The sequence below is a fragment of the Babylonia areolata genome, chromosome 21, assembly GCF_041734735.1.
Source record: "Babylonia areolata isolate BAREFJ2019XMU chromosome 21, ASM4173473v1, whole genome shotgun sequence".
In the NCBI taxonomy this organism is placed as follows: Eukaryota; Metazoa; Mollusca; class Gastropoda; order Neogastropoda; family Buccinidae; genus Babylonia; species Babylonia areolata.
The window spans coordinates 37742404-37769816 of NC_134896.1; the positions used below are offsets into that span (position 1 = coordinate 37742404).

The 27413-nt window shown below is 42.9% G+C and overlaps 1 protein-coding gene across 7 annotated transcripts in view; it reads left to right on the forward strand.

Annotated features, from left to right (window-relative positions):
- The window catches only part of LOC143296420 (spectrin beta chain-like), an 88164-nt gene that overhangs the window by 37505 nt on the left and 23246 nt on the right, over nt 1-27413 (forward strand). For 6 of the 7 annotated variants that reach the window (XM_076608320.1, XM_076608324.1, XM_076608327.1 and 3 more), the window contains 23 exons: nt 686-930; nt 1651-1851; nt 2318-2434; nt 3005-3082; nt 3686-3850; nt 4397-4599; nt 6196-6292; nt 6894-7022; nt 7925-8041; nt 9036-9311; nt 9997-10086; nt 10553-10630; nt 13902-13928; nt 19455-19627; nt 20706-20796; nt 21280-21426; nt 22239-22508; nt 23561-23691; nt 24233-24419; nt 24844-25044; nt 25497-25705; nt 26128-26332; nt 27112-27375. In XM_076608320.1, coding sequence (XP_076464435.1) covers nt 686-930; nt 1651-1851; nt 2318-2434; nt 3005-3082; nt 3686-3850; nt 4397-4599; nt 6196-6292; nt 6894-7022; nt 7925-8041; nt 9036-9311; nt 9997-10086; nt 10553-10630; nt 13902-13928; nt 19455-19627; nt 20706-20796; nt 21280-21426; nt 22239-22508; nt 23561-23691; nt 24233-24419; nt 24844-25044; nt 25497-25705; nt 26128-26332; nt 27112-27375 — 3701 coding nt within the window. The remainder of the gene's footprint in view (nt 1-685; nt 931-1650; nt 1852-2317; nt 2435-3004; nt 3083-3685; nt 3851-4396; nt 4600-6195; nt 6293-6893; nt 7023-7924; nt 8042-9035; nt 9312-9996; nt 10087-10552; nt 10631-13901; nt 13929-19454; nt 19628-20705; nt 20797-21279; nt 21427-22238; nt 22509-23560; nt 23692-24232; nt 24420-24843; nt 25045-25496; nt 25706-26127; nt 26333-27111; nt 27376-27413) is intronic. The other variant, XM_076608322.1, reaches the window with a different exon arrangement.

Genomic DNA, 27413 nt, shown 5'->3' on the forward strand with positions numbered 1-27413 from the left:
TTCATTTTTGGCATTGTCTGTGAGTGATGAGTGGATGGTTTGATTGCTTTCATGTTATTGGCATTCTGGCAATCACTATGTGGTGAGGAGATGATTTGATTCCCTTCACATTCTTGGCATTTTTGACACTCAGTGAGTGATGTGTGGATGGCCTGAATCCGTTCACATTATTGGCATTGTGACATTCGGTCAGTGATGAGTAGATGGTTGTGATGGAATCTCTGAGTCGTCTCTGAACTAAATACAAACTCCATTCAGCTAGACGTGCTGGCAGGTATAGTGTCACTTTGGCCTGGCGCTGTTGTCCTCAGTCTGTATCATAGGTGTGTACTGCCACATGGTTTTGGTAGTATTCATTTGTTGAGATGTAGGAAATATTCTGTGGACTTAAGTGAGCCTGATCTTCTCTTAATATGATTTGGATGGAGTCTTCTCTACAGTAGAAACCTTGCTGTTAAGTGGTGCTGTGTCTGCTGAGATTTTTATGTTGTCTAGCTTCTTACTATCTTATTGAAATGTCCCATGTGTAACTGTGGCCTTTCTCTGCAAAGTTTTTCTGTTGCCCAACTCCTTACTGACTGATTTGAAAATGACATTGTATTATGCTGGTGTCATCTCTGTGGAGATAATATTCTGCAGCAAGACCCATACTAGCAGTGTGATGTGGAGTTGACTTGTGTGACAGGTTACCGGCCCTGTGACCCTGAGATCATCCAGGACCGCATGTCCACGCTGCGCCAGGCCTATGAGGAGCTGTGTGAGTTGGCAGAGTCACGCCGCAAACGTCTGGAGGAGTCACGCACCTTGTGGCAGTTCTACTGGGACATGGCTGATGAGGAGGGCTGGATCCGTGAGAAGGAGCAGCTCATGTCCTCTCCTGACCTGGGGCACGATCTCACAAGTGTCAACCTTCTTCTCAGCAAACACAAGGTGAGCAACTGTTGGGGTTCTCATAGCACCGGATCTGTATCCTCCGGTGTTGCCTTCAAACTTCAGGTCTCTATAGGCACTAGGCTAAATACGGAAAGATGTGATCAGTTGTTTATCAGGAAAAGCTTTTTCCAGAAGAAGGGAAGCTTTAAATTGGATGGTTATAATTATCCAAAGTTCTAAGCAAAAAACTCATCATCCTTACAGACACCAGTTCAATAGTTTCCTTTCTTTCTGCATTTGTAGGCTGCAGCTCTCATGGTAACTTGTATCTGCAAGAGGGTTTTTACTTGTATGACCATTTCTACCCTGTCATATAGTCAACCATACTCTATTTCCCAGAGTGTGCATGCTGGGTGTGTTCATGTTTCAATAACATTGATCAGGGGATCTGATCAAGTGGTCAAGGAATCTCAAATGTGTGTATTCAAAGTTCAGCATGTGTATACACACAAGGGAATAAAAGTACAAGCTGGTCTGCCCATATGTTGATCTGGAAAAAATATTAAACAACCAGGTGCTGGTATTGGGGTTGAATCCAGGACCCTTTGATTGAAAGTTGGACTTTTCAGCCATTGGCCTGTCAGCAAATTTAATCATCCCCAGATCAGTGTCCAGTGGTGTCCTCAAGCACCTGGAAATCCAGCAATATCTTATGAAACACCAAGTCCACAGATGTACTAAGGTTGTATCCATCAAAACATGGTTGTGGTGTTGCAGGCCATGGAGGATGAGATGCAAGCACGCCACTCTCACCTTCAGTCGGTGATCCAGGCCAGCCAAGACCTGATCCAGGCTGGCAATTTCGGTGCTGAGAAGATCCAGGAGAGGATTGACGAAATCAACCAACAGTGGGAGAGTCTCATTGACCTGGCCACCTACCGCAAGAAGCGACTCAACGAAGCTGTTGATTTCTACCAGGTGAGTGACTCACATAGTTGGCTTTCCTTTTGTGTGAAAGGAGACCTTTTTTTATAGTCACATGATGGTAATAATGGTTTAAGTTTTATCAGTATTTAAATGTTGATTGTAATGAGTCATCAAGTTTTGAATATTTTAACTATCTTTAACATCTTAACCTAGAGAACTCTAAGATCCTTCTCCTTCCTGAACTAGAAAGCTCTTAGTGCTTTCTTCTTCCTAAACTAGTGAGCTCTTTGTTCCTTAATGTGTTCAAACAAAGCAATGTGAATTATGTAGTTCAGGAGTATGCACTTTATGTTGCAGTATAGGGTAATAACTCCAGTTGAGGTTGTCTTTTTAGGTGAAAAGATTTCACCTGTGTTGACCGTTATAATTGTTAATACATGTATTCTGCAGATGCTTGCATTTCATTTGTTGTTTGTGGGACATTTGTCACTGAATAAGTTGTTTCTTTGTGTTCCAGTTCTTTGCTGATGCGGATGACGTGGATGCCTGGCTGTTGGACACACTGCGCATTGTCTCCAGCAAAGACGTGGGCAAGGATGAAGCCAGCGTTCAGTCATTGCTCAAGAAACACAAGGTACCAGCACTACTGAAGAAAGAGGGAATCAGCTTAGCATGATAACACAAAGTCTCACCATTTTCTGTTCACTCATAGCATGAGTGAGGTCCTACAACCACTGTTTGGTATCTGCAGCATTCTGCAGCACTACTGGTTGCTGAACCAGGAGTGTCTGTGCTATTTTATGAGAAGTAAATCTGCACTGAAGAGATAAGACATTCAGAGAGTGTTATGTTGTCAACAAGAACATGAACATGTGTAGGCAAGAATATGGTGAGTTTTGCAGGTATTTTATGAGGAGAGGTGTAAATTAGGTTGCAAGCTTGTATTATAATTTAGTAAATGTGTTGTTAGACTGGGACATGTGCAAGTGTCAGTTATGTTAGACTGAGATGTGAGTAAAGAATTAGTGCTGTTAAGACTGAGATCTGAGCAAGTATCAGTGATGTTAGACTGAGACATGAGCAAGTATTAGGGTGCTGAAGGTGACGGATTAAAAGGTCATGGATGGGATGAAAAGCATTCTAACTGGTGAAGAAACCTGACGTGAAGAGTGAGAAGAGCAATGCATGTCTGTGCTGTGTGCAGGAAGTGACAGAGGAGCTGAAGAACTACCAGACAGCCATCGAGGCTCTGCATGAACAGGCTGCCAGTCTGGGAGAACAGGTGAGCGCATCCTGTTGCGCACATGTGCACACATTCACCACTCACACAATGTTCAGGCCACTGTATTGTAGGACTCTGAATGCTGAGGCTGCTGACTGAGTTTTTGAACTGTTTTAATGTACAGGCCACTGTCTGTGTTGTAGAACTGTTAAAGTATACATTTCACTGGCTGAGTTATAGTGTAGGACTGTTTGAATGTACAGGCCACTTTCTGTGTGTGATAGAGATGGTGTGCGTTGTAGAAGTAAGCTGTGTGATACAGAGAGAGTTTGTGGGGGTGATGGGAAGTAGAGGTTTGTGCTGGTCTGTTGCAAGAATGAATCATGATTTTTTTTATAATTATTTTTTTAAAATTTTATTACAGGCTTGGTCATGAGATAAAGCACACATTGCATATCATAGAAGTTAGTAGTGATGTTGAATTGATGTATTTTATTATTACAGGCTTGATTGTGAAGCAAAAAGCACTTTAATTATTGTAGAAGTTGGTAGTGCTTTTGACTACGCATGAACTGAGGGAAACCGCTTGTGCAGTATGTTGAAGGATTTGGAGAGTGTTTTGTACCAAGAAGGTGTGTGTGTGTGTGTGTGTGTGTGTTGCAGGACCGGGAGTCGCCCGATGTGCAGAGTCGTCTGTCCAGCATTGACAAGCGCTACCAAGACCTGCTGGACCTGGCCAAGCTGCGAAAGCAGCGCCTCATCGACGCCCTGTCCCTGTACAAACTCTTCAACGAGTCCGACGGTGTGGAGACATGGATTGATGAAAAGGTCAGCGAACAGCTCTCCAGCCTGCCTTTACTATCCTCCCCCCCCCCCCCCCCCCCCCCTTCTTTTTGACAGCTTTTGGATTTGTAGTTATATCAGTATGTCTTGTTCCTTGTGGAGCAGAAGCACCAGTGATGACTTCATTGAGGCTCATTAAGCTGGGGACTGTGGCTTGATTCTGTTTGTGGAAAGTTCATTGAATATTAGGACTATGGGATTATTCTGGTCATCAAGTAAGGAGATATTGACATATTCAATGATCATTATCTGTCAGTAGTTTGGTATATTTTTCTGAATTTTTTCTGCAATATGTCTGAATGAAAAATGTTTCATGTTATTGTTTTTATAATATGTTGTAAATTAAAATTGTTGGAGTTCAAGTTGTGTGTGTGTGTGAGCATATACGTGTGTTTGTGATATTTAACAGTACCTGCGAGTGGCCATGCTGTGGGTACCTTGATAGCTATGCATGTGTATGTTAGAGGTATGTTTAATTAAGAAGCACTTGAGCTGGACGAGCACATGCATATGTTCGGATGTATGTTTCAGGAGAAGTTCCTGACCACCATTGTGGTGACGGATGACGTGGAAGAGCTGGCCATCATGAAGCACCGCTTCGACAGCTTTGACCACGAGATGAACGCCACAGCCTCGAAGGTGGCCGTGGTCAACCAGCTGGCACGGCAGCTGCTGCAGGTGGAGCATCCCAACGCTGCCGAGGTCGTCCAGCGACAGAACCAGCTCAACCAAACGTCAGTGCTCTCCCCCTTTCTTCTCGCTCTGTCTCTCTCCCTTACAGTCTCTGAGAAAGGGGTGTGCATCTTTGATTTTTGGGGGTGGGTGGGAGGGATGAGTGGGGGAATGGTTGTGTGTGTGTGTGTGTGATTTATGGGGGAATAGGGTGTATGTCTTTGATTTATGGGTAATGGGGTGTGTGTCTTTGAATTGGGGGGGTAGGGGGGGGGATGGGATGTTTGTCTTTGATTTAGGGGGAAGTGGAGTGTGTGTCTTTGATTTAAAGGGGGAATTGGGTGTGTGTCTTTGATTTATGGCAGGAAAGGGGTGTGTGCCTTTGATTTATAGGGGGAATGGGGGTGTGTTTGATTTATAGGGGGAATGGGATGTGTGTCTGATTTATGGGTGAAATGGGGTGGGGGTTTTTTTTATTCATAGGGGTGATGGGGTGTGTGTCTTTCATTGATAGGGGGAATGGAGTGTGTGTCTTTGATTTATAGGGTGGATGGGGTGTGTGTCTGATTTATGGGTGAAATGGGGTGTGTTTTTTTTTATTTACAGGGGTGATGGTGTGTGTGTCTTTGATTGATAGGGGGAATGTCTTGGATTTATTGGGTGTGTGGGGTGTGTGTCTGATTTATGGGTGAAATGGGGTGTGTTTCTTTGATTTATAGGGGGAATGGTGTGTGTGTCTTTGATTGATAGGAAGAATGGAGTGTGTGTCTTTTATTTATAGGGGGATGGGGTGTGTGTCTTTGATTTAAGGGGGGAATTGGGTGTGTTTTTTTATTTACAGGGGTGATGGGGTGTGTGTCTTTGATTGATAGGGGGAATGGAGTGTGTGTCTTGGATTTATAGGGTGTGTGGGGTGTGTGTCTGATTTTTGGGTGAAATGGGGTGTGTTTCTTTGATTTATAGGGGGAATGGTGTGCGTGTCTTTTATTTATAGGGGGAATGGGGTGTTTCTTTGATTTATGGGTGAAATGGGTTGTGTTTCTGATTTAAGGGTGAAATGGTGTGTGTCTTTGATTTATACAGGGAATGGGTTGTGTGTCTGATTTATGAGTGAAATGGGGTGCTTGTGTCTTTGATTTATGGGGGGAATTGGGGTGTGTGTCTTTGATTTATATGGGGAATGGGGTGTGTATCTTTGATTTATGGGGGGGATAGGGAGTGTCTGATTTATGGGCGGAATGGGAAGTGTCTGATTTATACAGGAAATGGGGTGTGTGTCTGATTTATGGGGGGAAGGGGTGTGTGTATCTGATTTATGGGTGGAAGGGGTGTGTGTGTGTCTGATTTATTGGGGGAAAGTGGTGTGTGTCTTTGATTTATGGGGTGATGGAGTATGTGTGTGTGATTTATGGGGGGTCAGGGGGAATGAGATGTGTTCCTTTATTCACAGAATATGGGGTGTGTGTCCTTCATTAATAGGAAAGAACAAATGCTGTGTGTTTGATAGGTGGTCAACATCATTACTTTTTGGAAAGAACAACAGTGTAGTGGTAGTGGTCTTGTCTTTGTTTTATGGAACAACTGGTAGGAGGAGGTAAGGTTGTAAACATCGTGAAGGATGTTTTAGGGTGAGATCATGATAAGAATGTTCGGTGCAGGTGGAACAATCTGCGTGAAATGGTGGATCAGAAGAGAGATGACATCACCGTGGCTCATGGATTCCAGAACTTCAACATCGAGTGCAATGAAACCATTGTGAGTGTTGCCACACCTGGTGCAACAGCTGGCTTCCACTTCTTTCTGTTGCCCCTTTCTCTTTCAGTCCTCTACATTTTTCACCCTCCCGTCTCGACATCCATGCATGTGTGTGTGTGTGTGTGTTTGCTCACTCACTCACTCACTCACACACTCACACACACACACACGCACGCATGCACGCACACTCTCTCTCTCTCTGTGTCACAATACGCATATAAAAAGATGATTCCCCTCTCCCACCCTTTGACACAGTAAAGGCATAACGTAGATACATAAAACAACCTGATCATCCTGTATTGTCGATTCCTCATTCAATGAGCCAGTGAAAACCCAGTACAAGATCCCAGATAAAACTGACATCTGTATCCATTCTAAGACTTTAAACAATTTTCATTGCAAAAAAAAAAAGTCCCCCTCACCCTCAACCCCCTCAGTGCTATCTCAAATACCCCTTCAGCCCCTCATCATGACATGCATGCACACTTAATGGTGTAGTCTCAAAAGTAGATTATATTTTTATTGCATAACTAGTGTACTGATGTTGCACACTCATAAATGTTATCAAGTTGTTTATGTGACTTAACAATTTTGTTTGCAGGGATGGATCCATGAGAAGGCCAAGTTAATCGAATCCACAGATGAACTTGGCAATGACCTTGCAGGGGTCATGACCTTGCAGCGACGACTGAGCACAATGGAACGTGACCTTGCTGCTATTCAGGCCAAGGTGAGGCCACAGAAGCATCCTGACTTATTTGAAACTTCGCAATGGTTTGTGAAAGTTATTTGAGCCCTGCCAGCTGTATGTCTCTGTGGCTGGTTCTCACTCACAGATGTGTGAGCTGTGGGTTCAAATAGGAAGACTGGGATCAGACAGTCGATCATCCATTTCACGGATGCTTCATGAGGATGGTTGCTCAGATCTCCTGACCAGTACTGCTGACACTTGGATGTATCATAAACTAAACAAAGAGTACAGCCCTGGCACAGAGTTCTAAACCTGGATGGTTCCAACAGTAGCAGAATTCTCATGCTCCCATTTCTTGTTGAGGATTTTATTCTATTGAAGTGCTTTTTGGATTGGGAACATGGGCAAACTCATTTTCTGGATTTTGGTGACTTGGTCACTTTCATCCTTGTTTCGGTGACAATATTGATTGTCCAATATAGTATACTGCTCAGTGGGAAGACTGGCTGCGCATGGGTGGATTTTATGTGTATGTGACAAAGAGAGAAACATGATATATCACAGCTGATGGGGTGATGATGTAGTGGTGGTCTGGATGCTAGTCATTCAGATGAGACGATACACCAAACCCCATCTGCAGCATGCACTTCGTGCATGTTAAAGAACCGACTGCAACAAAAGGGTTGTCCTTGGCAAAGTTCTGAAGAAAAGTCCACTCTGATATATATGAGTATGTTGCACATGTTTAAAGCCAGACTGAATGATGCAGGAAACATATGATGAGCACCTAAAAACAGCTGTCAGTAGGTTCAACCCAGGTAGGTGGCCTGTTGTGAAAATGATTCTGTGTTTGTGAAGTGCTAAGAATTTGGTCTCTGACCAAAGATAGGTACTATATGAGCATCAGTAATAATAGTAATGCATGGGTATGTGTGCTACAGCTGGAGTCCCTGCAGAACGAAGCTGAACGCCTGGAAGGAGAGAAACCAGAGGAAGCTCAGGCAATCCGTGAGAAGATTTCTGAGATCAACAATGTCTGGATGGATCTCAAAGACATGGTCAGTTACTGGCATACATCTTTTACACTGATGATGATATAAGTATCTTGACTCAAGTGTGCTACTTGTTTTCAGTGAACTTGATTTTCGTTTGTAGACATAGATCTGTGCACACTGCAGGCTTGTTGTCCATTCTTGCATTCTGTGCCGATGGCTCTGATTATTGCTGTCACTGTGTGTCAGGTAACAATACATGTTGAGATGTGTAGTCGTCACATAGTGCTGTGATAATGCACATATATGTTTAGGTGAGTAGTCATCATGTATTGCTGTAATAACGCACATATATGGTGAGGTGTGTACAGTCATCACACAGATAGCACAGGCATGTTGAGGTGTGTATAGTCATCACATAGTGCTCTGATAACACAGAGACATATTAAGATGTGTGTTGGCAGGATAAAAACGGTATACATGTAAAAGCCCACTTGTGTACATACGAGTGAATGTGGGAGTTGCAGCCCACAAACGAAGAAGTAGAAGAATTAAGATGTGTAGTCATCACATAGATTACACAGGCATACTGAGGTGTACAGTCATCACATAGTGTTGTGATAACAGACATACTCAGAAGTGTACACTCATCACACAGATAAAACAGACGTGAAGGTGCATACAGTGAATACATAGTGTTAACACACAGGTATGTTGAGGTGTGTACAGAAATCACACAGACAGCACTGATATTTTGAAATGTGTACAGTCGTCACATGGTGCTTTTATAACACACAGACTTACTGAAAAGTGTATATTCACAGATAAGACATGTTGGGGTGTGTATAGTTGTCACATAGCACTACAATAACTCATAAACATATTGAGGTGTGTACAGTCCACACAATGTTATGATAACACAAAGACACGTTGAGGTGCAAACAGACCATACAGTGCTGTGATAACACACATACATGTTGAGGTGTGCACACATTGTGACAGGAATGGTGATGTGTTGTGCCATGTCATGTGTCACGTGATGGGGTGTTTGTGATGACAGCTCAAAGAGCGTGATGAGAAGCTTGGCGAGGCTGGAGAACTGCAGCGCTTCCTGGGCAGCCTGGACCACTTCCAGCAGTGGCTGGCCCGCACGCAGACCACTGTGGCCTCTGAGGACATTCCCAACAGTCTGGCTGATGCTGAACGCCTGCTCAACCAGCACCAGCAGCTGCGAGATGAGATTGACACTTACGCACCAGAGTACGCCAAGATCAAAGAATTTGGGGACAAGGTGACAGAAGGCCAGGACGACCCACAGTATATGTTCCTCAGACAGGTCAGTACAATTGGGTCAGGATGATCTACAGGTTAGAAAGTGTTGAATAACAAAGGTTTAGTGATATTTACTACCAAATGAAATACCAATATGTGAATTTAAAGTTTCCGTTTCTTTTTTTGTTAATTTGCTTTCTTTCTTTGGCTGCCCTATCATCCACACCATTTCAGTAACTTTATCCCCATGCTGTTCATCCTTATCCCCCCATACACAGTTCATCTGTCGCAGTCCAAGCGCTAGTTATGCACAGGAACTTTTGTTATTTGGCTGCCAGGGGAAGATCCTGCACTGCTGCAGAGTCATTTTGTTGGTGTCCAGAAGTGTCTGTTTTGATTCAACATAGCAGGACACCATCTAGTAAGCCCACAGACAATCGCTTAGTTGTGGAACCAGACTGATTGAGCATCACACCAGGAGAGGAGACTGGCACCACATCTTTCCAACAACAATCTCCCATGAATTTGCTGACACTGACGACTGTGGCAATTCATCACAAGCAGTGAAATGGGGTGGAAATCAAAACGGGTCACCATGAGAACAGGGCATGAAAGGCCAAAGAACTTGTGATGATTTTTTTCTCTCAATATTTGTGATGATGCTTTATTCTTATTACTAGTGTCATACCAGGAGTGAGAGATTCAGAAGGTGTGATGTATGCATCAGTGGCAGGTGATGTATGTTTCAGCGTTTACAAGCCCTGGACAGTGGCTGGAATGAGCTGTTACAGATGTGGGAGAACAGACAGCAACTTCTGTCTCAGAGCCTCAGTCAGCAGGTGAGTGGTGTCCCTTTCACTTATCTCTCTCTTTCCCGCCATGCCCCAGTGCTGTAGTGGTGCTGCACTTACTGGCTGGTTTTCTTCAGAGACCAGACGGACAACGGTAGTGTCAGTGGTGGGTCTGTTGTTCTTTGGTTTACAGGAGAAAAAGCTGTTTATTATGCATTCTCAGTGATGTCAAAAGAGATGGTTTGTGGCTAATACACCAGGTGTGTGCTAGTGTGTGGGCTCGTGAGTGTGTGTGTGTGTGATTGAGAGTGGGAGTCCGCAAGCAAGCACCTGGGAGTGTTCAAATCTTTGAATGTATGAGTGTGTGTGTACCTGCATGTGATGTGTGCATGTAATGTATGCATGCGCATATGTGCTGTTTATGAAGATATATATATATATATATATATGTATATTTGTATAGATATTTGAGAACAGACATCAGTTCACCCATGGATGACTGTGTGTGTGCCAGATGCTGTTGCGGGATGCCAAACAAGCAGAAGTGTTGCTGAACCAGCAGGAGAACTTCCTCTCCAAAGAAGACGTACCGGTGAGTGATGTGACAATGTGTGACTGTGTGGGCGTTGTGCAGCCACACACTATACCCTGCCTGCCCCCTGGCTTCTGCCCTCTTTCCCCAAGATGCCCTCCCACCCCCCACACCCCCTTACACACACAGACTGGACTGTCCAGGTCAGTGTTCTGTCTTCATTGGTCTTCTTTCACAGGTCATTGCCCCTCTGTTTCCACACTGTCCCTCCCTCTTTGGTTCTCACTGTAGTCAGATGGGCTGGATTGTCCTGGTCATTGCATTTTTTTTTTTTAAGGTTTTGCATTTGACAGTCTGTCATGACACCAGTACACACCTTGTGCTGTTCTGTATAAGTCATCTGTTCACATTTGTCCATACTGCACCCTCACACATCTTGTGCTGTTCTCTACAGTCTACTGAAAACTGCATCAACACACATCCTGAGCTGTTCTTTACAGTCTACTGATCACACTGCACCAACATACATCAGTACTATTCTCTACAGTCTACTGAACATGCTGCACCATTACACATCCTGAGCTGTTCTCTACAGTCTACTGAACACACTGCACCATCACATACCTTTTGCTGTTCTCTACAGTCTATCAAACACTGCACCATCACACATCCTGAGCTGTTCTCTACAGTCTATCAAACACTGCACCATCACACACCCTGAGCTGTTCTCTTCAGTCTACTAAATTCGCTGCACCATGACATCCTGTGCTGTTCTCTACAGTCTACTGAACACACTGCACCATCTTACATCCTGTGCTGTTCTCTACAGTCTACTGAACACACTGCACCATCTTACATCCTGTGCTGTTCTCTACAGTCTACTGAACACACTGCACCATCACACGTCCTGAGCCGTTCTCTACAGTCTACTGAACATTGCACGATCTTACATCCCGTGCTGTTCTCTACAGTCCATTGAACACACTGCACCATCACATGTCCTGAGCCGTTCTCTACAGTCTACTGAACACTGCACCATCTTACATCCTGTGCTGTTTTCTACAGTCTACTGAACACACTGCACCATTACACTTCCTGTGATGTTCTATACAGTCTACTGAATACATTGTCATGTCACCGTATGTCATTATGTCATGTCACTGTATGTCTTGTCTGCCACATCACTCTGTGTGTGTACATGTCTGTGTCACTACTGTTGGTCTCATCACACACTGCGTGTACATGTCATTCCTGTGTACCACATCACACAGTGTGTACATGCCTGTATTACTTCTGTGTATCACATTACACAGTGTGTATATGTCTGTGTCACTACTGTGTGCCACATCACACATTGTGTATGTGTCTGTATTACTACTGTGTACCACATCACACTGTGTACATGTCTGTGTCACTACTGTGTACCACATCACCATGTGTACATGTCTGTCACTGCTGTGTACCACATCACACAGTGTGTACATGTTTGTCTCACTCATGAGTACCACATCACACTACATATCTGTGTCACTGCTGTGTACCACATCACACTGTGCATGTACATGTCTGTCACTACTGTGTACCACATCACACTGTATTCATATCTGTGTCACTACTGTGTACCACATCACACTGTGTGTACATGTCTGTGTCACTACTGTGTACCACATCACACTGTGTGTACATGTCTGTGTAACTACTGTGTACCACATCACACAGTGTGTACATGTCTGTGTTACTACTGTGTACCACGTCACACTGTACATGTCTGTCACTCATGTGTACCATATCACACAGTGTGTACATGTGTGTGTCACTACTGTGTACGACATTACGCATTGTGTACATCATATGTGTGTTACCACTGTGTACCACATCACACAGTGTGTACATGTCTGTGTCACTACTGTGTTGGTACTGTATACCACATCACACTGTGTGTTCATGTCTGTGTCACTACTGTGTACCATATCACACTGTGTTCATGTCTGTGTCACTACTGTGTACCACATCACAGTGTTATGTGTTCATGTCTGTGTCACTACTGTGTATCACATCACAGAATGTATATAGAGTCTGTGTCACTGCTGTCTGGCACATCACATCGTGTGTTCTCCTTTCTGAAGTTGATTCCCGGTGTGTTTCAAGTCCTCACAGAGCATTACCTGTCACTCTATGGTGACCTGTTCCCCACCTTCCCCTCTGTCACCCCTCCCTCCCTCCCTCCCCTCACACAGTCCTCTCCTCTCCTGGCAGCTCCCAAGGGAGGGTTGGTGGGCAGACAGAAACATAGCACATGTCCTACTGTTATTGTGTGTGTGTGTGTGTGTGTGTGTGTGTCTTTGTGTGTGTCAGTTGTTGATACAGTGCATATTGGCAAGGTTTGAGAGATCTGTGACTGTCTTGTAGTTTGTGGTTTGTTTGGTTGTTGTTGGGGTTCTTTGGTTTTTTTATCCAGCTGGCTGGCCAGCTTCATCCTGTTCATGAAGTCAGTATTAGAAAAAAAAAAAGTAAAAAAAAGAAGGTCATCAGTCTTGCAGGGTATGGGTCATATAGGTGAGGTGGGGGGGGGGGGCACTTCAAGGAGTCAAGAGTGTGGTTCAGTTGTGAGATTCTGGTTGAATGGTTGAGGTAAATCTACAGAGTAAGGCAAAGAGATGGGTCTGTTTGTGTATTTATATATGGGTGAACATCTGAATTAGGTAAGAGATACAGAATAACTGCATGATTTTTTCCTCTTTTGTTTTTTTCAGTGTTTTTCATCCAGGCTAGTTTTGTCATAGAAATATAATGTGTATGAAAATTTAAATCTATTGTTTCGATGACAGTAGCTGAATGTGTATTCAGAGGTGAAAAATGTTAATTTGTCAGAGTGAGTTGTAGTGGCGTATATCATCAGAGATGAAAAACAGTTGAAGGTGTACAAAATACATTGTTCAGAGACGGTCATTGTCAAAGACTGACTTGAATTTGTATCAGATGTCAGGAGTGGTTTTGTAGTAAGATGTTGGGGAGACATGTTGAATGATAACTTGTTGTTTCCCAACAGCCTAGTTCCATGGATGTGTTGATGACACTCTGTGTGTGTGTGTGTGTGTGTGTGTGTGTGATAATTTTTTTTTAAATTTCTGGACACAATCTGAGTTTGTTGACATTGTGTGTATGTGTGCATGCATGTATTGATGCGTGTGTATATGAGTGTGCGTGGGGTTGGGGGGGGGGGTGCAGGATGGGTAGGTGGGGTTGCTGCATGCATGAGTGTGTATGTGAGAAGGGAGTTGCTGTGCATGGCGTTAACCTATGTGTGTGTGCTGTGTGTGTGCTATCGCAGAGTGCCCTGGGAGCTCTTGATAAGCAGGTAATTGGCACTGTATCCTGTTGCACTGCCATATTATGTCTGTAGAATCCTCATGGCACATCCCTTTTATCTTCCACCTCCATTTCATTTCATTGTTGGTCACACCACAACCAGGCTGGGTGTGTCATTCAGCCTCCTGTGTCCTCTCCACTCCTTCCTCACCATAGCAGTTCATCTCTCATCATTTTATACTTGTTACCTTCTAACAGAACGCCCTCCCCTCCCCCACACCCCCACAAAAAAAGGATAAATTATATGCAGGACTATTGTGAGGAAAAGCTGTTGCACCTTATTGGATAACCTGTCTAAGGAGATCAAGTCTGAATTTACTTGGTTGGTGCCTGTGGCATCTCCTTACCATCGAAGGTGGTTGTGATCGAAAAGGGTTGTAACAATGCCTGTGACATCTACCTATTAGGTCAAGGTGGTTGTAATCAAAAAGGGTTGTAAATGCCTGTGACATCTACCTGCAGGTTGGTCAGTGTGGTTGTGGATCAAAAAGGATTGTAACAATGCCTGTGACATCTTCCTACAAGTTGTTAAAGGTGGTTGTGATCAAAAAGGGTTGTAACTATGCCTGTGACATTTACCTACCAGTTGGTCAAGGTGGTTGTGATTGAAAAGGGTTACAACAACACCTGTGGCATCTACCTACAACTTGGTAAGTTGTTTGAGATTGAAAAGGGTTATAACAACGCCTGTGACATCTACCTACATGTCAGTGAAGGTGGTTGTGATCGGAAGGGGTTGTAACAATGTCTGTGACATCTACCTACATGTCAGTCAAGGTGGTTGTGATCGGAAGGGGTTGTAACAATGTCTGTGACATTTACTTACATGTCTTGTCAAGGTGGTTGTGATCGAAAAGGGTTGTAACAATGCCTGTGACATTTACCTACATGTCTTGTCAAGGTGGTTGTGATCGAAAAGGGTTGTAACAATGCCTGTGACATCTGCCAATAGGTTGGTCAGTACATTGTGATCAAAAAGGGTTGTGACAAGCCTGTGTCATCAGGTTACATGTCAGTGAATGATACTGTGATCAAAAAGGGTTGCGGCAACGTCTATGACATCAGCCTACAAGTTGGTCAAGGTCATTGTGATCTAAAAGGGTTGTAACAATACTTGTGACATTATTGAATGTGATTGTGATCTTAAAGGGTTTAACAATGCCTGTGACATCTGCCTACAAATCAGTGGAGGTGGTTTAGATCAAAAAAGGGGTTTAACACTTATCAAGAGCAGAGTAGTTGGTGTGCTGGAACCACACTATTGTCAGAGATCATAGGATCAGTGTGTAGAGTTGGAACTCCACAGAAATAGAGGTGGTGCCTAGAGTTGGTAACTCTCTGCAATGATGTGAGAGAAAACCATGTGATCAGTGTGCTCATTGTATCATGATGGAAGGCTGCGGTCAGTACTGTCCTTCAGTAGACAGCAGAGTATGCCATGGGTCTGGGTGGATGAGGAAGGAAGGTGGTGTGATAGCCCTGTGGTTTGTGACATCCATTAGCAGTGTCAGACTTGAGCCGTGCACACACTGTGGTTGTGGTTGTGACCAGGCTGATAGCTGTGTAGCAGCAGGCACCATGGCCTAAGCCATACACATACTGCATGACCCCCTGCTGGCATGACTGTCTCACCTATCATTGACCTTCATTCCATTGGTTGACAAGGACAGCATCACTTAACAGCATTCTTTCCCAAGTTCCTTTGCATTGATGTATTCAGTTAATTAGCAGTCTGTTTTACATTTTTTTTTTTTTTACATAGTCTTGCCATAAATTTGCTACATGTGTTTGCTTTGAGTGGCAGATAATTCTTTTTTTTCCCTTTAGATTTGTTTTTATTGAAATAGGGATGGCTCATTGTCTGCCTTGTCCTGTCACTGTTTAGGAGAGAAAGTGGAAGTTGCCTGAATGTGGCTTCTTGCTTTGCTTTGGGAAAGAGCCAGAAAGAATTCCTGGAAATTGTGCACATCAGCACTTTCTATCTGGCTCCGTTTGTGTGTTGGTTCAGTATGTGACAATTCCCTATGTGTTGGTTCAGTGACATGTGACAATTCCTTTTGTGTTGTTCAATGACATGACAATTCCTTGTTCATCATTTTTATCTGGCTCCATTGTGTTGGTTCAATTACATGTGACAATTCCTTGTTCTACATTTCCCTCTTTGTTGCCAGGGCTTCTGTTCAAGTCATTTTTTGTGTTCATGCATACATTATTTTTGTAGGCATTCATGATCACTTTGTACTTGTTTGTTTCTTTGCATTCTTTATATTGTCCCAGCTTGCCATCAAGAAAATTCTATAAAAAAAATAAAATAAAAAAGCACTGCAAATGTTATGTCAGCAAATTGTTGCGATGTGTCCTGACTGTTCACAGCTTATCCATGTCAAAACTGCACACACAGACATCTCTAGACAGATACACAGACTGGTGTCCTATTTCTGGATTGTTGGTGGCTAATCCTTGTCAGACTGCATACACGGACGTGCAGAATGTTAATGTGCCTTGACTGTTCACTGTTCACTGCCAACCCCTGTTGGTCAACAGTGTACTGGGTTGTACCAGTGAACAAGAGATGTGTCTGAAACAAGTTCATTTGTTGCCTGGCCTTGAAGAGAAACTGGATGCACAGTTAACACGGAGCACATGTATGAGTACAGTATGTCAGCCAGTTCTTGTTGTGCTCAAGGAATTTTATAAGAGGCTGTACCCAGCCAAGCTGTATCCTGCAAAAGTAATAGATTTTACTTTGCTGTTCCCAATAACAGAACAGACAGGTACAGACTGTCACAAAACTGTTAATAGGAGAATAAGAGGCTGTATCCTAAGAAGGTAACAAGTTGCACATTGCTGTACCCCAGGAAAGTGATGGGCTGCATTTGGCCATATCCGAAGAAAGTAACGGGCCATACCTGGTTGTTTCTTAGCAAAGTAACAGTCTGTGCCTGGTTGTATCCTAGGAAAGGATCTAAAGGAACATGTGTACCTGGATGTATCCTAGGGTAGAATCAGAATATACTTGGTTATATCCTGGGAAAGTAAGAGGCTGTACTTGGCTGTATTATATCCTTGGAAAGTAACAGTCTGTACCTGGCTGTATCCTGGGAAAGTTGCAAGCTGCACCTGGCTGTATCTTAGGAGAGTAACAGACTCTACTTGGGTTTTTCCTAGGAAAGTAACACATGTACATGGTTGTATTCTAGCATTGGTTCACTGGATGCAGGAATGAAGCAGACTGAATGCTAACAGCTAACAGTCATTTATACTGTTGATACCATTATTCTTCATGTACTGTTGTAGTTTTGTTATCTAACAAATTTGTATGTTGATGATATCAGTATTCTTTCTGTACTGTTGTGCTTGAAGGTACTGGTTTTGTGCTTGGTGAGAATTTTGTTCATGATTTTGTTGTGTAGACTTAAGTTCAGTGTACACAGCACTGATTAACAGTCAAAACTGGACCAGATTCTGTCTAGTTTGTCAATGTGTCATGAAATATTTTGTATAAAAAATGTGGCATTTGTAGTATGGGGCTAATGCGTCGGGGAATGCTCTATGTGGGGGAGTATGTGCTGTGACCAGTATATATGGTTAACATGAAGTATGTCTTCAGTGGGCTTGTTGTACATGGAATGTGTGTGGTGTACATGAAGTGCACCTTCTGTATATGTGGTATTTTGGTTTACATGGAGTGTTTGTTTTCAGTATGTGGCATATATGGAGTGGTATGTATGCGTGTCCAATATGTAGTGTGTGTCCATTGTCAGGAGATGGGTTCCTAGGTGCTCATACAAGCCTGCAAGTCTTGATAATCAGTTTTTCAAATAATGCCTTTTGCAACAGGTCCATACAAAGTCATTATGTCAACAATAGTAACTAATGGCAAAGTTCTTCCATCTTAGTAGTCCCATCCTTCTTGAAAACATCAACAAAAAGCAAACAACAAATGAACTAAAAAAAACAATCATCAGCTGCTAACAGAGCACCCTGATGTGGACATGATACCTCAACCTCAGAAGTGTCTGGTCTGTTGTCAGTACAGGATATAGTTGGTTAGCCATTACCATTGTTGAACAGAGCAGTTCAGCTCATCGTCAGAAATCTGGATGTTTCAGGGTTGAGCAGGATGACGAAGAAAGCTGAATGATATAAATGAAGTTGATGTATCAGTGAATTACATTAATGACATTGATAGACCAGTTAATTACATTACTGACATTGATGGATAAATGAATTACACGACTGACAGTTTTGGATTTGGTAACTTTCATGGACCAGTGAATAACGCAAGTGCACGTTGATGGATCAGTGAATTACATAGAAGTTGGACCATTTGATTATACAGCTGATCTTGATGAACCAGTGAACTGCATAACTGTTTTTTGAACAGTTAATCAAATAACTGATGTTTATGGATCAATAGAAAACAGTTATGTTTTTAGGTGAATTAAATAAATGACATTGATGGACCAGTGAATTACATAACTGTCATTGATGGATCAATGAATTACATAACCAACATTGATGGATAAGTGACTAATGATTATGTTGATAGATGAATTACATAGCTGACATTGATGGACCACTGAATTACATAACTGAAGCTGATGGATCAGTGACTATATAACTGATATTGATGGACCGGTGAAATAGATAACTGACATTGATGGCTGACATTGATGGACCAGAGAATAACACCAAAGTAAAGTTGATGTTCATTGTCAGATGTTGAAATGGTTGTCTGTCTATGAAAATGGGCTTCTGGATATAGTAACAGTATATTGCTGATCTTGATACTCGTGAGTTGTATTGAAGTATTTCCTGTTTTGATGATGGGTTATGAGTTATATTAATTGATTATCTATTATGTGACATAGTTGTCTGTGATGATAGAGACTGTTTATAATCTGTTATGTTGACAGGACAAAGTGATTTTGATGGTCTTTGTTCAGAGAGATTGTTTGTGAGTGCTGTGTTTGAAAGTGATGTTTGTTTTTCTTGTCAAATAATGTGCTGTGTTCAGCAGCATGTGTTTTCATTGTCAGGCAGAATAATGCTGTGTTGTCAAACATGTTTTCATTGTCAGGCAGAATAATTCTGTGTTGTCAAACAGTATGTGTTCTTGTTAGACAGTATAGTACTGAGCTGCCAAACAGAATGTGTTTTTTTTTTTCCAGGCATGAAAACAAACAGTATATGTTCTCTTTGTCATGCCAGGCAGTATGGTAATGTTTTGTCAAACAGTATGTGTCCTCCATGTCAGAGGTTGTAGTCTGGCAGAACAATGGGCATTTGGTATCTTTCATTATATTCTCAAAATCAGGGCTGTTGCATCTGTGCAAACCAGTTCATATAAGGCTGTCATCCATGTGGTGCATGACTTGATCATGCCAAGAGCTGGTGTGCAGCTTTGTGCAGGCAACGTACTATTTATGGGAGGCATGTGCAAGATACTTAGAACAGATTTATTTGTATGGGGCATGAGTTCTTACTAACACAGACTGTTGTTGGTGTGCAGAACTCAGTACAAGCAGCAGAGAATGCCATCAAGCGACACGAAGCGTTCATTACCACCATGGATGCCAATGATGAGAAAATCAATGCTGTGCTACTGTTTGCCAACCGGCTGATGGATGAGAACCACTTTGCCTCTGACAAGATTCACAAGAAAGCTGAAAACATCAATGAGAGGTAAGTTAAAGCCTGTATTAGTACAGACAGGGAGACACCTTTCCCTCTCTTATTGTGCCTAGTTTGGGGGATGATTAAGGCTAGAGGAATACAAATTGATGGCTGTATCCTTTTCTTTTATTTCTTTCTTTTTTTTCGCATTTATTTTAAAGGGGGGATTTTGCCATCAGTACAACTGAAACTCACATTGCAGCAGAAAAAATACAGAGATCAGAGTGAACCCTCTGGGAAAATCTGAATGAACTTAGTGATGGACAAATGTTTATCATGCTCATAAGGTATATGGAAGCAAAATATGAAATAGAAGGCATAGTGAATCATGTTATAGTCAACACTGAATTTAATGATCAGGAGAGTATGAAAATGCTTCACAAGCAAAGTGGAAATATTGTCAGTATATGTGTCGGCATTGGATTTTTTCTGTGTTTGTCCATACTGGTGTGTGTGTGTTTGTGTGTGGGTGTGCCTTGGAAGCTGCGATACATAGCCTAGGAATGAGTGTGGGAGGGGGTGGGGGGGTGCAGGGTAATTTGGGAGATAGTGTGTGTGTGTGTGTGTGTGTCGGGGCTCATGTACGTTAATTTGTATTTGTATTACTATTGTTATTATTATTATTATTACTATTATTATTATTATCATCATCATTATTATTGTTGTTATTATTATTATTATCATCTTTTTCTTCTTCTTTTTTTTTTCTCAAGGCCTGACTAAGCATGTTGGGTTACACTGCTGGTCAGACATCTGCTTGGCAGATGTGGTGTAGCGTATATGGATTTGTCCGAACACAGTGACACCTCCTTGAGCTACTGATATTGATACTGTCCCTACATTTTTTTGTGTTGATGTCTTTGTTGTTTTTTCAGTTTGTGTCTGAATTGTTGTTTCATGCATTTCTTGTGTGTGTGCACAAGTTTTGTCCCTACATTTTGTTTTTTGCATTGTTTATGCAGTAATGTGGGTGGTTAATTCACTTGGATTCCTGCATGAGTCATAACGGTTTTGAGTTAACATTGTTTTCTATCTGATCTAGGTAATCAATAAATGATCATGCATGCGTTTGTGCGTGTGTGTGCAGGCGGAATGCCAACCGTCAGCGTGCAGATGAACTGTTGGATCGTCTGAAAGACCAGCTGACTCTGCAGCAGTTCTTGCAGGAGTGTGATGAGGTTTGAGCCTGCCTGTCTCTGCCTCCTCTCTTCTCTCTGTCTTCTTTTTGGCTCTTAAGCGTAGAATAGATAAACTGTTCCATCCTTCTGTCAAGAATTGATAGTTCATGTAAATGGTAGTGTGTTTGGTGTAAAGCTGTTAATGTTACCATCAGATAGTGTGATTGCAGGGCTAAAAGACTGTAGTTTTTTTGGTGTGTGTGTGTGTGTTTTTAAATAGAGGAGCTGTACCCATACTGATTATCCATTAGTGCTATGTTGTGCTGCTGGACTGTACTCCAGACTGTTAACTCAGACATGTTTAACTGATGGTAGCTAATGGTTCATATTATCTTAGATGCCTTATATATTTATGAATGTTCCATGTTACACTTTTGGGTCAGCTTGTGCAGTTGTCAGAAGTGTTGATGTGTAAAGTATGTGGTGGTATGATGGGTGTGAGAATAAGTGTGAAATCTAGGACGGTTGATGTGTGCTGTCTAGCTGCGAGACTGGTTGGCGGACAAGATGGCTGCCTCCCAAGATGAGACCTACCGGGATGCCAAGAACCTGCACAGCAAGTACATGAGACACCAGGCCTTTGAGTCTGAGATTGCTGCCAACAAGGATCGCCTTAACCGTGTGCAGCAGGTTGGTACCTGTTGTTCCACCATGTCTGTACTGGGCGTTGATCTCCTGTTTGTAACTTGCTTTGTGTTCTGTTTGTTATGCATCACTATCTGTTAATTAGGTACCACAACATTGTATGTTGTCCGCTTGTAGAATATGGTTCAACCTGTCAAGTTCTTCTGTCTGTAATTTGTCTGTGACTGTTATGTTGTGTTTGAGAAAAGTATTTGGGTCAATTGTTCTATGCAAATTTAAATGTAACAATCACTATTTTCCAGTGGGAACAGGGGGTCCTTCCCACACCTACCCTGGCTTTCTGTTTAGTTTAGAGATCACTAGGAATCGCTTGAAGGCTTTGCTTCTCTAATCCTGGTTAAGAATTACTAACCATAGATATTTATTTTCTGAGTCTGTATTTTCATCTTGTAACTTGTTTTCTGCAGAAACACAGATTCATTTAAATCTGCACTGTTGTGTAGGACTCTTTCCTGCAGATAAAGGAATGGTAACACTTACTTAAAATGATGCAAATATGGTGCAATAAAGTGATGAAAGTGATGTTTTCTATGCAGTAGAGTGATGAAAGTTATACTGCTTGTGAAGTAAAGTGATGAAAATGATGCTGCCAGTGAAATAAAGTGATGAAAATGTTGCTGCCAGTGCAGTATAGTGATGAAAATGTTGCTGCTTGTGCAGTAAAGTGATGAAAATGTTGCTGCCTGTGCAGTAAAGTGATGAAAATGTTGCTGCCTGTGCAGTAAAGGGATGAAAATGTTGCTGCCTGTGCAGTAAAGTGATTACAGTGACAATGCTGAGTGCTAACGATGTGTCAGGAAGCGGAGGAGATCATGCAGCAGAAGCCAGAGACAAGGGAGCAGATAGAGCCCATGCTGGCTGACCTCAATCGCCAGTGGGATGACCTGGAGTCCACCACCAAGGAAAAGGGGGAGAAGCTGTTCGATGCCAACCGCTCCATCCTGTACGAGCAGAGCTGTGACGACATTGATGGCTGGGTCACTGCCCTGGAGTCACAGATCATCACTGCTGAAGAAGACTTTGGCAAAGATCTCACCACCGTCAACTTGCAAGTGCAGAAACAGAACGTGAGTAGTCTGCTTATGTGTGTGTGTGTATGTGTGCTTGTGCGTGTGTGTGTGTTTGTTTTGAGAGGGAGGAGGGCATTGTATTGTGTTGCTTGTGTTCTGTATTTTGTTCTTGATGTATGTTGGAGGGTAGGGAGGAAGGCAAGGAAAGGTTGGTTGTCATTACAGTGATGTGGAAAAAGCTTTGTGTCAAAATTGTTAGAAAGCAGCAGTCATCACCTGCTGAAGGAACAAAGGGTGTGCTTGAGAGAACATCTGGATCATTGTTCCTATGAGTAAGGGCATGGAGCAAGAGGTACCAGTTTATAAACAAAAGTCCTCAGACTGATTGCCCAGAACAAAGTTCCTATTTGTGGCTATTCTGAACCAGTTTCTTCGAGAGATCACAAGGGTGAAAATGGGCTGGTGGATGATGAGAGAGGGATGTTGTGATGAGAGAACAATACTATGGATGATGAGATGACATATTGTGACAATGTGATGACAGATGGATGATGTGATCACGAGAGTGATATTTGGCAGATAGACTTTGTGGTGAGAGAGCAAATGCATGGATGACGAGGTGACAAATGCGAAAGTGTGATGACAAGACGGATTATATGATGACAAGAGTGATCATGTGACAAGGTGGATGATGCTGTGACAAGAATAATTGTGTGACGACAGATGGATGATAGCATGCAGACAGACAGATGTGATGACATGTCATAGTGTGGTGATATTTGGATAATGTGATGACACAGATGGATGTTATAATGATGATATGTCATAGTGTGGTCATAGATGGATAATGTAATGATAAAGATGGATGTTACAGTGACATGTTACAGTGTGGTGATAGTTGGATAATGTGATGACAAGAGTAATAGTAGGCATGTATGTGGTATACGTATCTATGTTTGTGTCATTGTCACACAGGCAACCAAGTTCATGGCTTGGCTAACTTGCACTCTGACTGTGTGATGTATCTGTGTATCTGTGTATGTATGTATGTGGTGACAAGTGTGGTAGTGTGGTGACAATGGTACCAATGACGCTGTGTGCTGCTGCAGCAACTGGAGAACCAGCTGAAGATGAAGGAACAGCAGGTGTGCGCCCTGGAGAGCCAGGCTGACCACCTGCGCCGCATTGAACCGGACAAGGTGGACGAGATCGAGAAACGAAGAGCCCTGGTTGCAGAGAGGTCAGTTCACTCTCGTGCCTTTAGTTGATGCTGTACTATGACTTGTCTTTCTCACATACAGTTATGTTTCTCTACGTCTGTCCATTTAGTCTGAAATTTTCTGTTTGCTGTTTTAACATGTGTTTGTGGGGTGTGGTCAGTGCGTGTTGAATGTTGTCAGTGGGTGTGGAGGGATGTGGTCAGTGTGTGTGGAAGAGTATGGTCAGTGGTTGTGGAGGGGGTGTGGTCAATGTTTGTGGAGGAATATGGTTAATAGGTGTGGAGGGGTGTGGTTAGTGTTTGTGGAGGAATATCATTAGTAGGTGTTGAGTGGTGTCGTCAGTGTTTTGTGGAGGAATATGGTCAGTGGGTGTTGTGTGGTGTTGTCAGTGTTTGTGGAGGAATATGGTCAGTGGGTGTGGAGGGGTGTGGTTAGTGTTTGTGGAGGAATATGGTCAGTAGGTGTGGAGGGGTGTTGTCATTGTTTATGGAGGAGTGTGGTCAGTGTGTGTGGAAAGGTGTGGTGCCGAACAGATGGGACTGACACAGACTGTACTAACAGGTTTGCCAAGATCCAGGCTCCTCTGATGCTGCGGCGTAACGCCCTGGACAAGGTGAAGCGCATCCACCAGTTCATGCGCGACGTGGAGGACGAGAAACTGTGGATCCAGGAGATGATGCCCCGAGCCACAGCCACCAACTACGGCAACAGTCTGCTCAGCGTGCAGCTCCTCATCAAGAAAAACCATGTGAGTGCTTGGGTGCCACATCGTTCAAACCCCTCACAGCCTTACATTAGAAAGGGTCATTTTTCTTCCTATATATTTGCTGTTTTTGGACAAGGACAAAAACCTGAAGATGACTTTCCTGACAGACATGAAGAATTTGTTAATGAAGAAAACTGTAGAGTCTCCTGGGAATGTTCAATAAGCTCTGTTTTCTTTACTCTGAGCATGTCCATAGTTGCATCTCAACCCAGGGTGACTTTCAGCAGGTGAAAGGCCCTCAGGGAGGCTGAAGATGTAATCAATGCATGAGGTGTATGTTTGTGTTCAGTGTAGTAGAGAGAGAAAGAAAAAGAGAGAAAGAATATGAAGATCTTAACAATATTTTTTCAGTAGAGAGAGACAGGATATACGAACTGTGTATGTAATATGTGTTTTGTGTGTTCAGTCATTGCAGGTGGAGATCGAGAACCACGAGAGTCGCATCATGTCAGTGGTGCAGGTGGGCCAGGAGTTGGTGGATGAGGGGCACCCCCAGTCAGAGGAGTTCCGCACCCTCATGCAGGACCTTCTGCAGCGCTGGCAGGAACTCAAGGATGCTGTAGAAGCTCGCAGCCAACGCCTCAAACTTTCGGAAATCGCACAACAAGTAAGGGACAGATTTGGGTCGTTCGTTGGCTTATGTGTGTAAACTGAGTGGTAAATAACCCTGTTTCAGTTGCCCCTAAATCTCTGTGAGTGTGTCCTTGTTCATGGTAAATTTTAATTTTGCTATTTTCGCTGGAAATACCTCTGTTTGTCGAAACGAAAGTTTGCTTAAAGAAAGGAAAATAATCAGTTCTCACCCCACATTCCAGTTATAATAATAACTTCTTTCATGGAAGGGCACAAGAAATTGTCAGGAAGCAGTGCATGTTCCTAGTCATTTTACTGGTCCATAAAAATTTCTTTGTCACAAAATTTTAGTAGGTTGATTTTGTTTCTGAACAGCTTGAATTCTTTCTTGTTCATCTTTTGAAGTTTTGTATACAGGCCCTTCATTGTTTTAAGGAAGCTGAAGCCTGGATGAGTGAGCAGTAATGATGTGAATTATGTGTGCAGTACTATTTCGACGCGGCGGAGGCTGAAGCCTGGATGAGTGAGCAGGAGCTGTACATGATGGCAGAGGACCGGGCGAAGGATGAGCTGGGAGCCCAGAACATGATGAAGAAACACCAGACCCTTGAAAACAATGTCGAGGACTACGCTGATGTTGTTCGACAACTTGGAGAACGCAGTCGTCGTCTGATTGAAGAAGAGCACCCTGAAAGGTAAGACTTAATTAGCTCTGATCTCACTGTTTGGATACCAAGGACATGTGGCAGCCATTTTCACAGGTTAGGCATACATGTCCAACTTAATGCGTCATTTTCTGACATTTTGTCATTCATCCTTGAAAAAAGGACAGCACTGATGAAAAGTTTTTATCACACGTGCACACACACACAAATATCACTGCTGGTTTTTTGTGGGTTTTTTTGTCTGTTTCTTGTTAAAAAAAAAAGATATGGCTCACAGAGTACAACTACACATGGCAGTCACTCTCACAAAATACGTCTTACATGAAGTATACTGTTGCAAGATGCAGTTGATGCAAGGAACATAGGTGATGATATTGATGGCTGTGAAGTGACATGAATGACATCAGCCATGGGGTGATGATATTGATGTGTGTGATGTGACCTGATGACAGTGACCAGATGGCAGTGCGCCAGTCCCAGGTGGACAAGCTGTACGCAGGCCTGAAGGACCTAGCAGGAGAGCGGCGAGGCAAGCTGGAGGAGGTGTTCAAACTGTACACACTGCACCGGGAGATTGACGACCTCCTGCAGTGGATCGCCGAGAAGTCCCTGGTGGCTGGTTCCAATGACCCAGGGCAGGACTATGAACACGTGTCGGTCAGTACACTTCTTTTGTTACAGAGTGTTTAAGTCATGAAAAAGACAGGAAAAAGTTGAAAATTGACACATACAGAGGTAAAATTTGTTGGGATATGTTAACTTGTTACCTACCAGTCCCTTGACTTCAGCTGATGTCTTCAGGGCACCAGTTTTGGGATATGAAAACTTTGAAGTACTGATCAGTGCGAACATGATTGCCAAGCTCATATGGAAATATTCCAGCACATGGGTTTCATTTCAACAGAAATCTGCTTTGTCAGCCATAAGAATGAGCCAACAGAGCACACCTGCTGGTTTTAGCATGTGTTTGTTTGATAATGCAAGTATACAAGCAAAAAAAAAACAAACTATGGAACTCTTTTTTTTTTTCCCGACGATGAGCACATTATAATTTGGATTCATTGATGTGATTTACACATGATCTTTTGACAGCAGGTCAAAATCTGTATGATATTTTTGATGCTGCTATGTCATTCACAAAACAATCTCCACTCTTTGTCCACCATTTTGCTTGCATGTTGGTTTCTGTGTGGAGTGTTCCACAAGTGTTTGGAGTCTTCGTTACTAAGTATCCAAGCTTTTAAGTCCTTCCACCTGTACTCATGGTGACTTTGGTGGAGTAGATGGTGACATTTGTTATAACTTAATGATGACATTGTTTGGTTGTACTGATTGTAACTTGATTTGGTGACATTTGTTGCACTTGCAATGAGGTTGTTTGGTTGTACTGATTGTAACTTTGGTTTGTACGAACAGCGATGTTGTTCTTCTTGTAGATGCTGAAGGAGCAGTTCAAGGAGTTTGCCCGAGACACGGAAGGCATGGGCCAGGAGCGTGTCGCCTCAGCCAACGAAATCTGCGACCAGCTGATCGCCCTGGACCACTCGGACTCTGCCACCATCGCAGAGTGGAAGGACAATGTGAACGAGGCATGGGCAGACTTGTTGGAGCTGATTGACACCCGCACACAGCTGCTGCAGACCTCCTGGGAACTGCACAAGTTCTTGTATGAGTGCAAGGACACACTGGAGCGTATTTATGTGAGCGCTGTGGTTCTTGTGGTTTTTTTGTTGTTGTT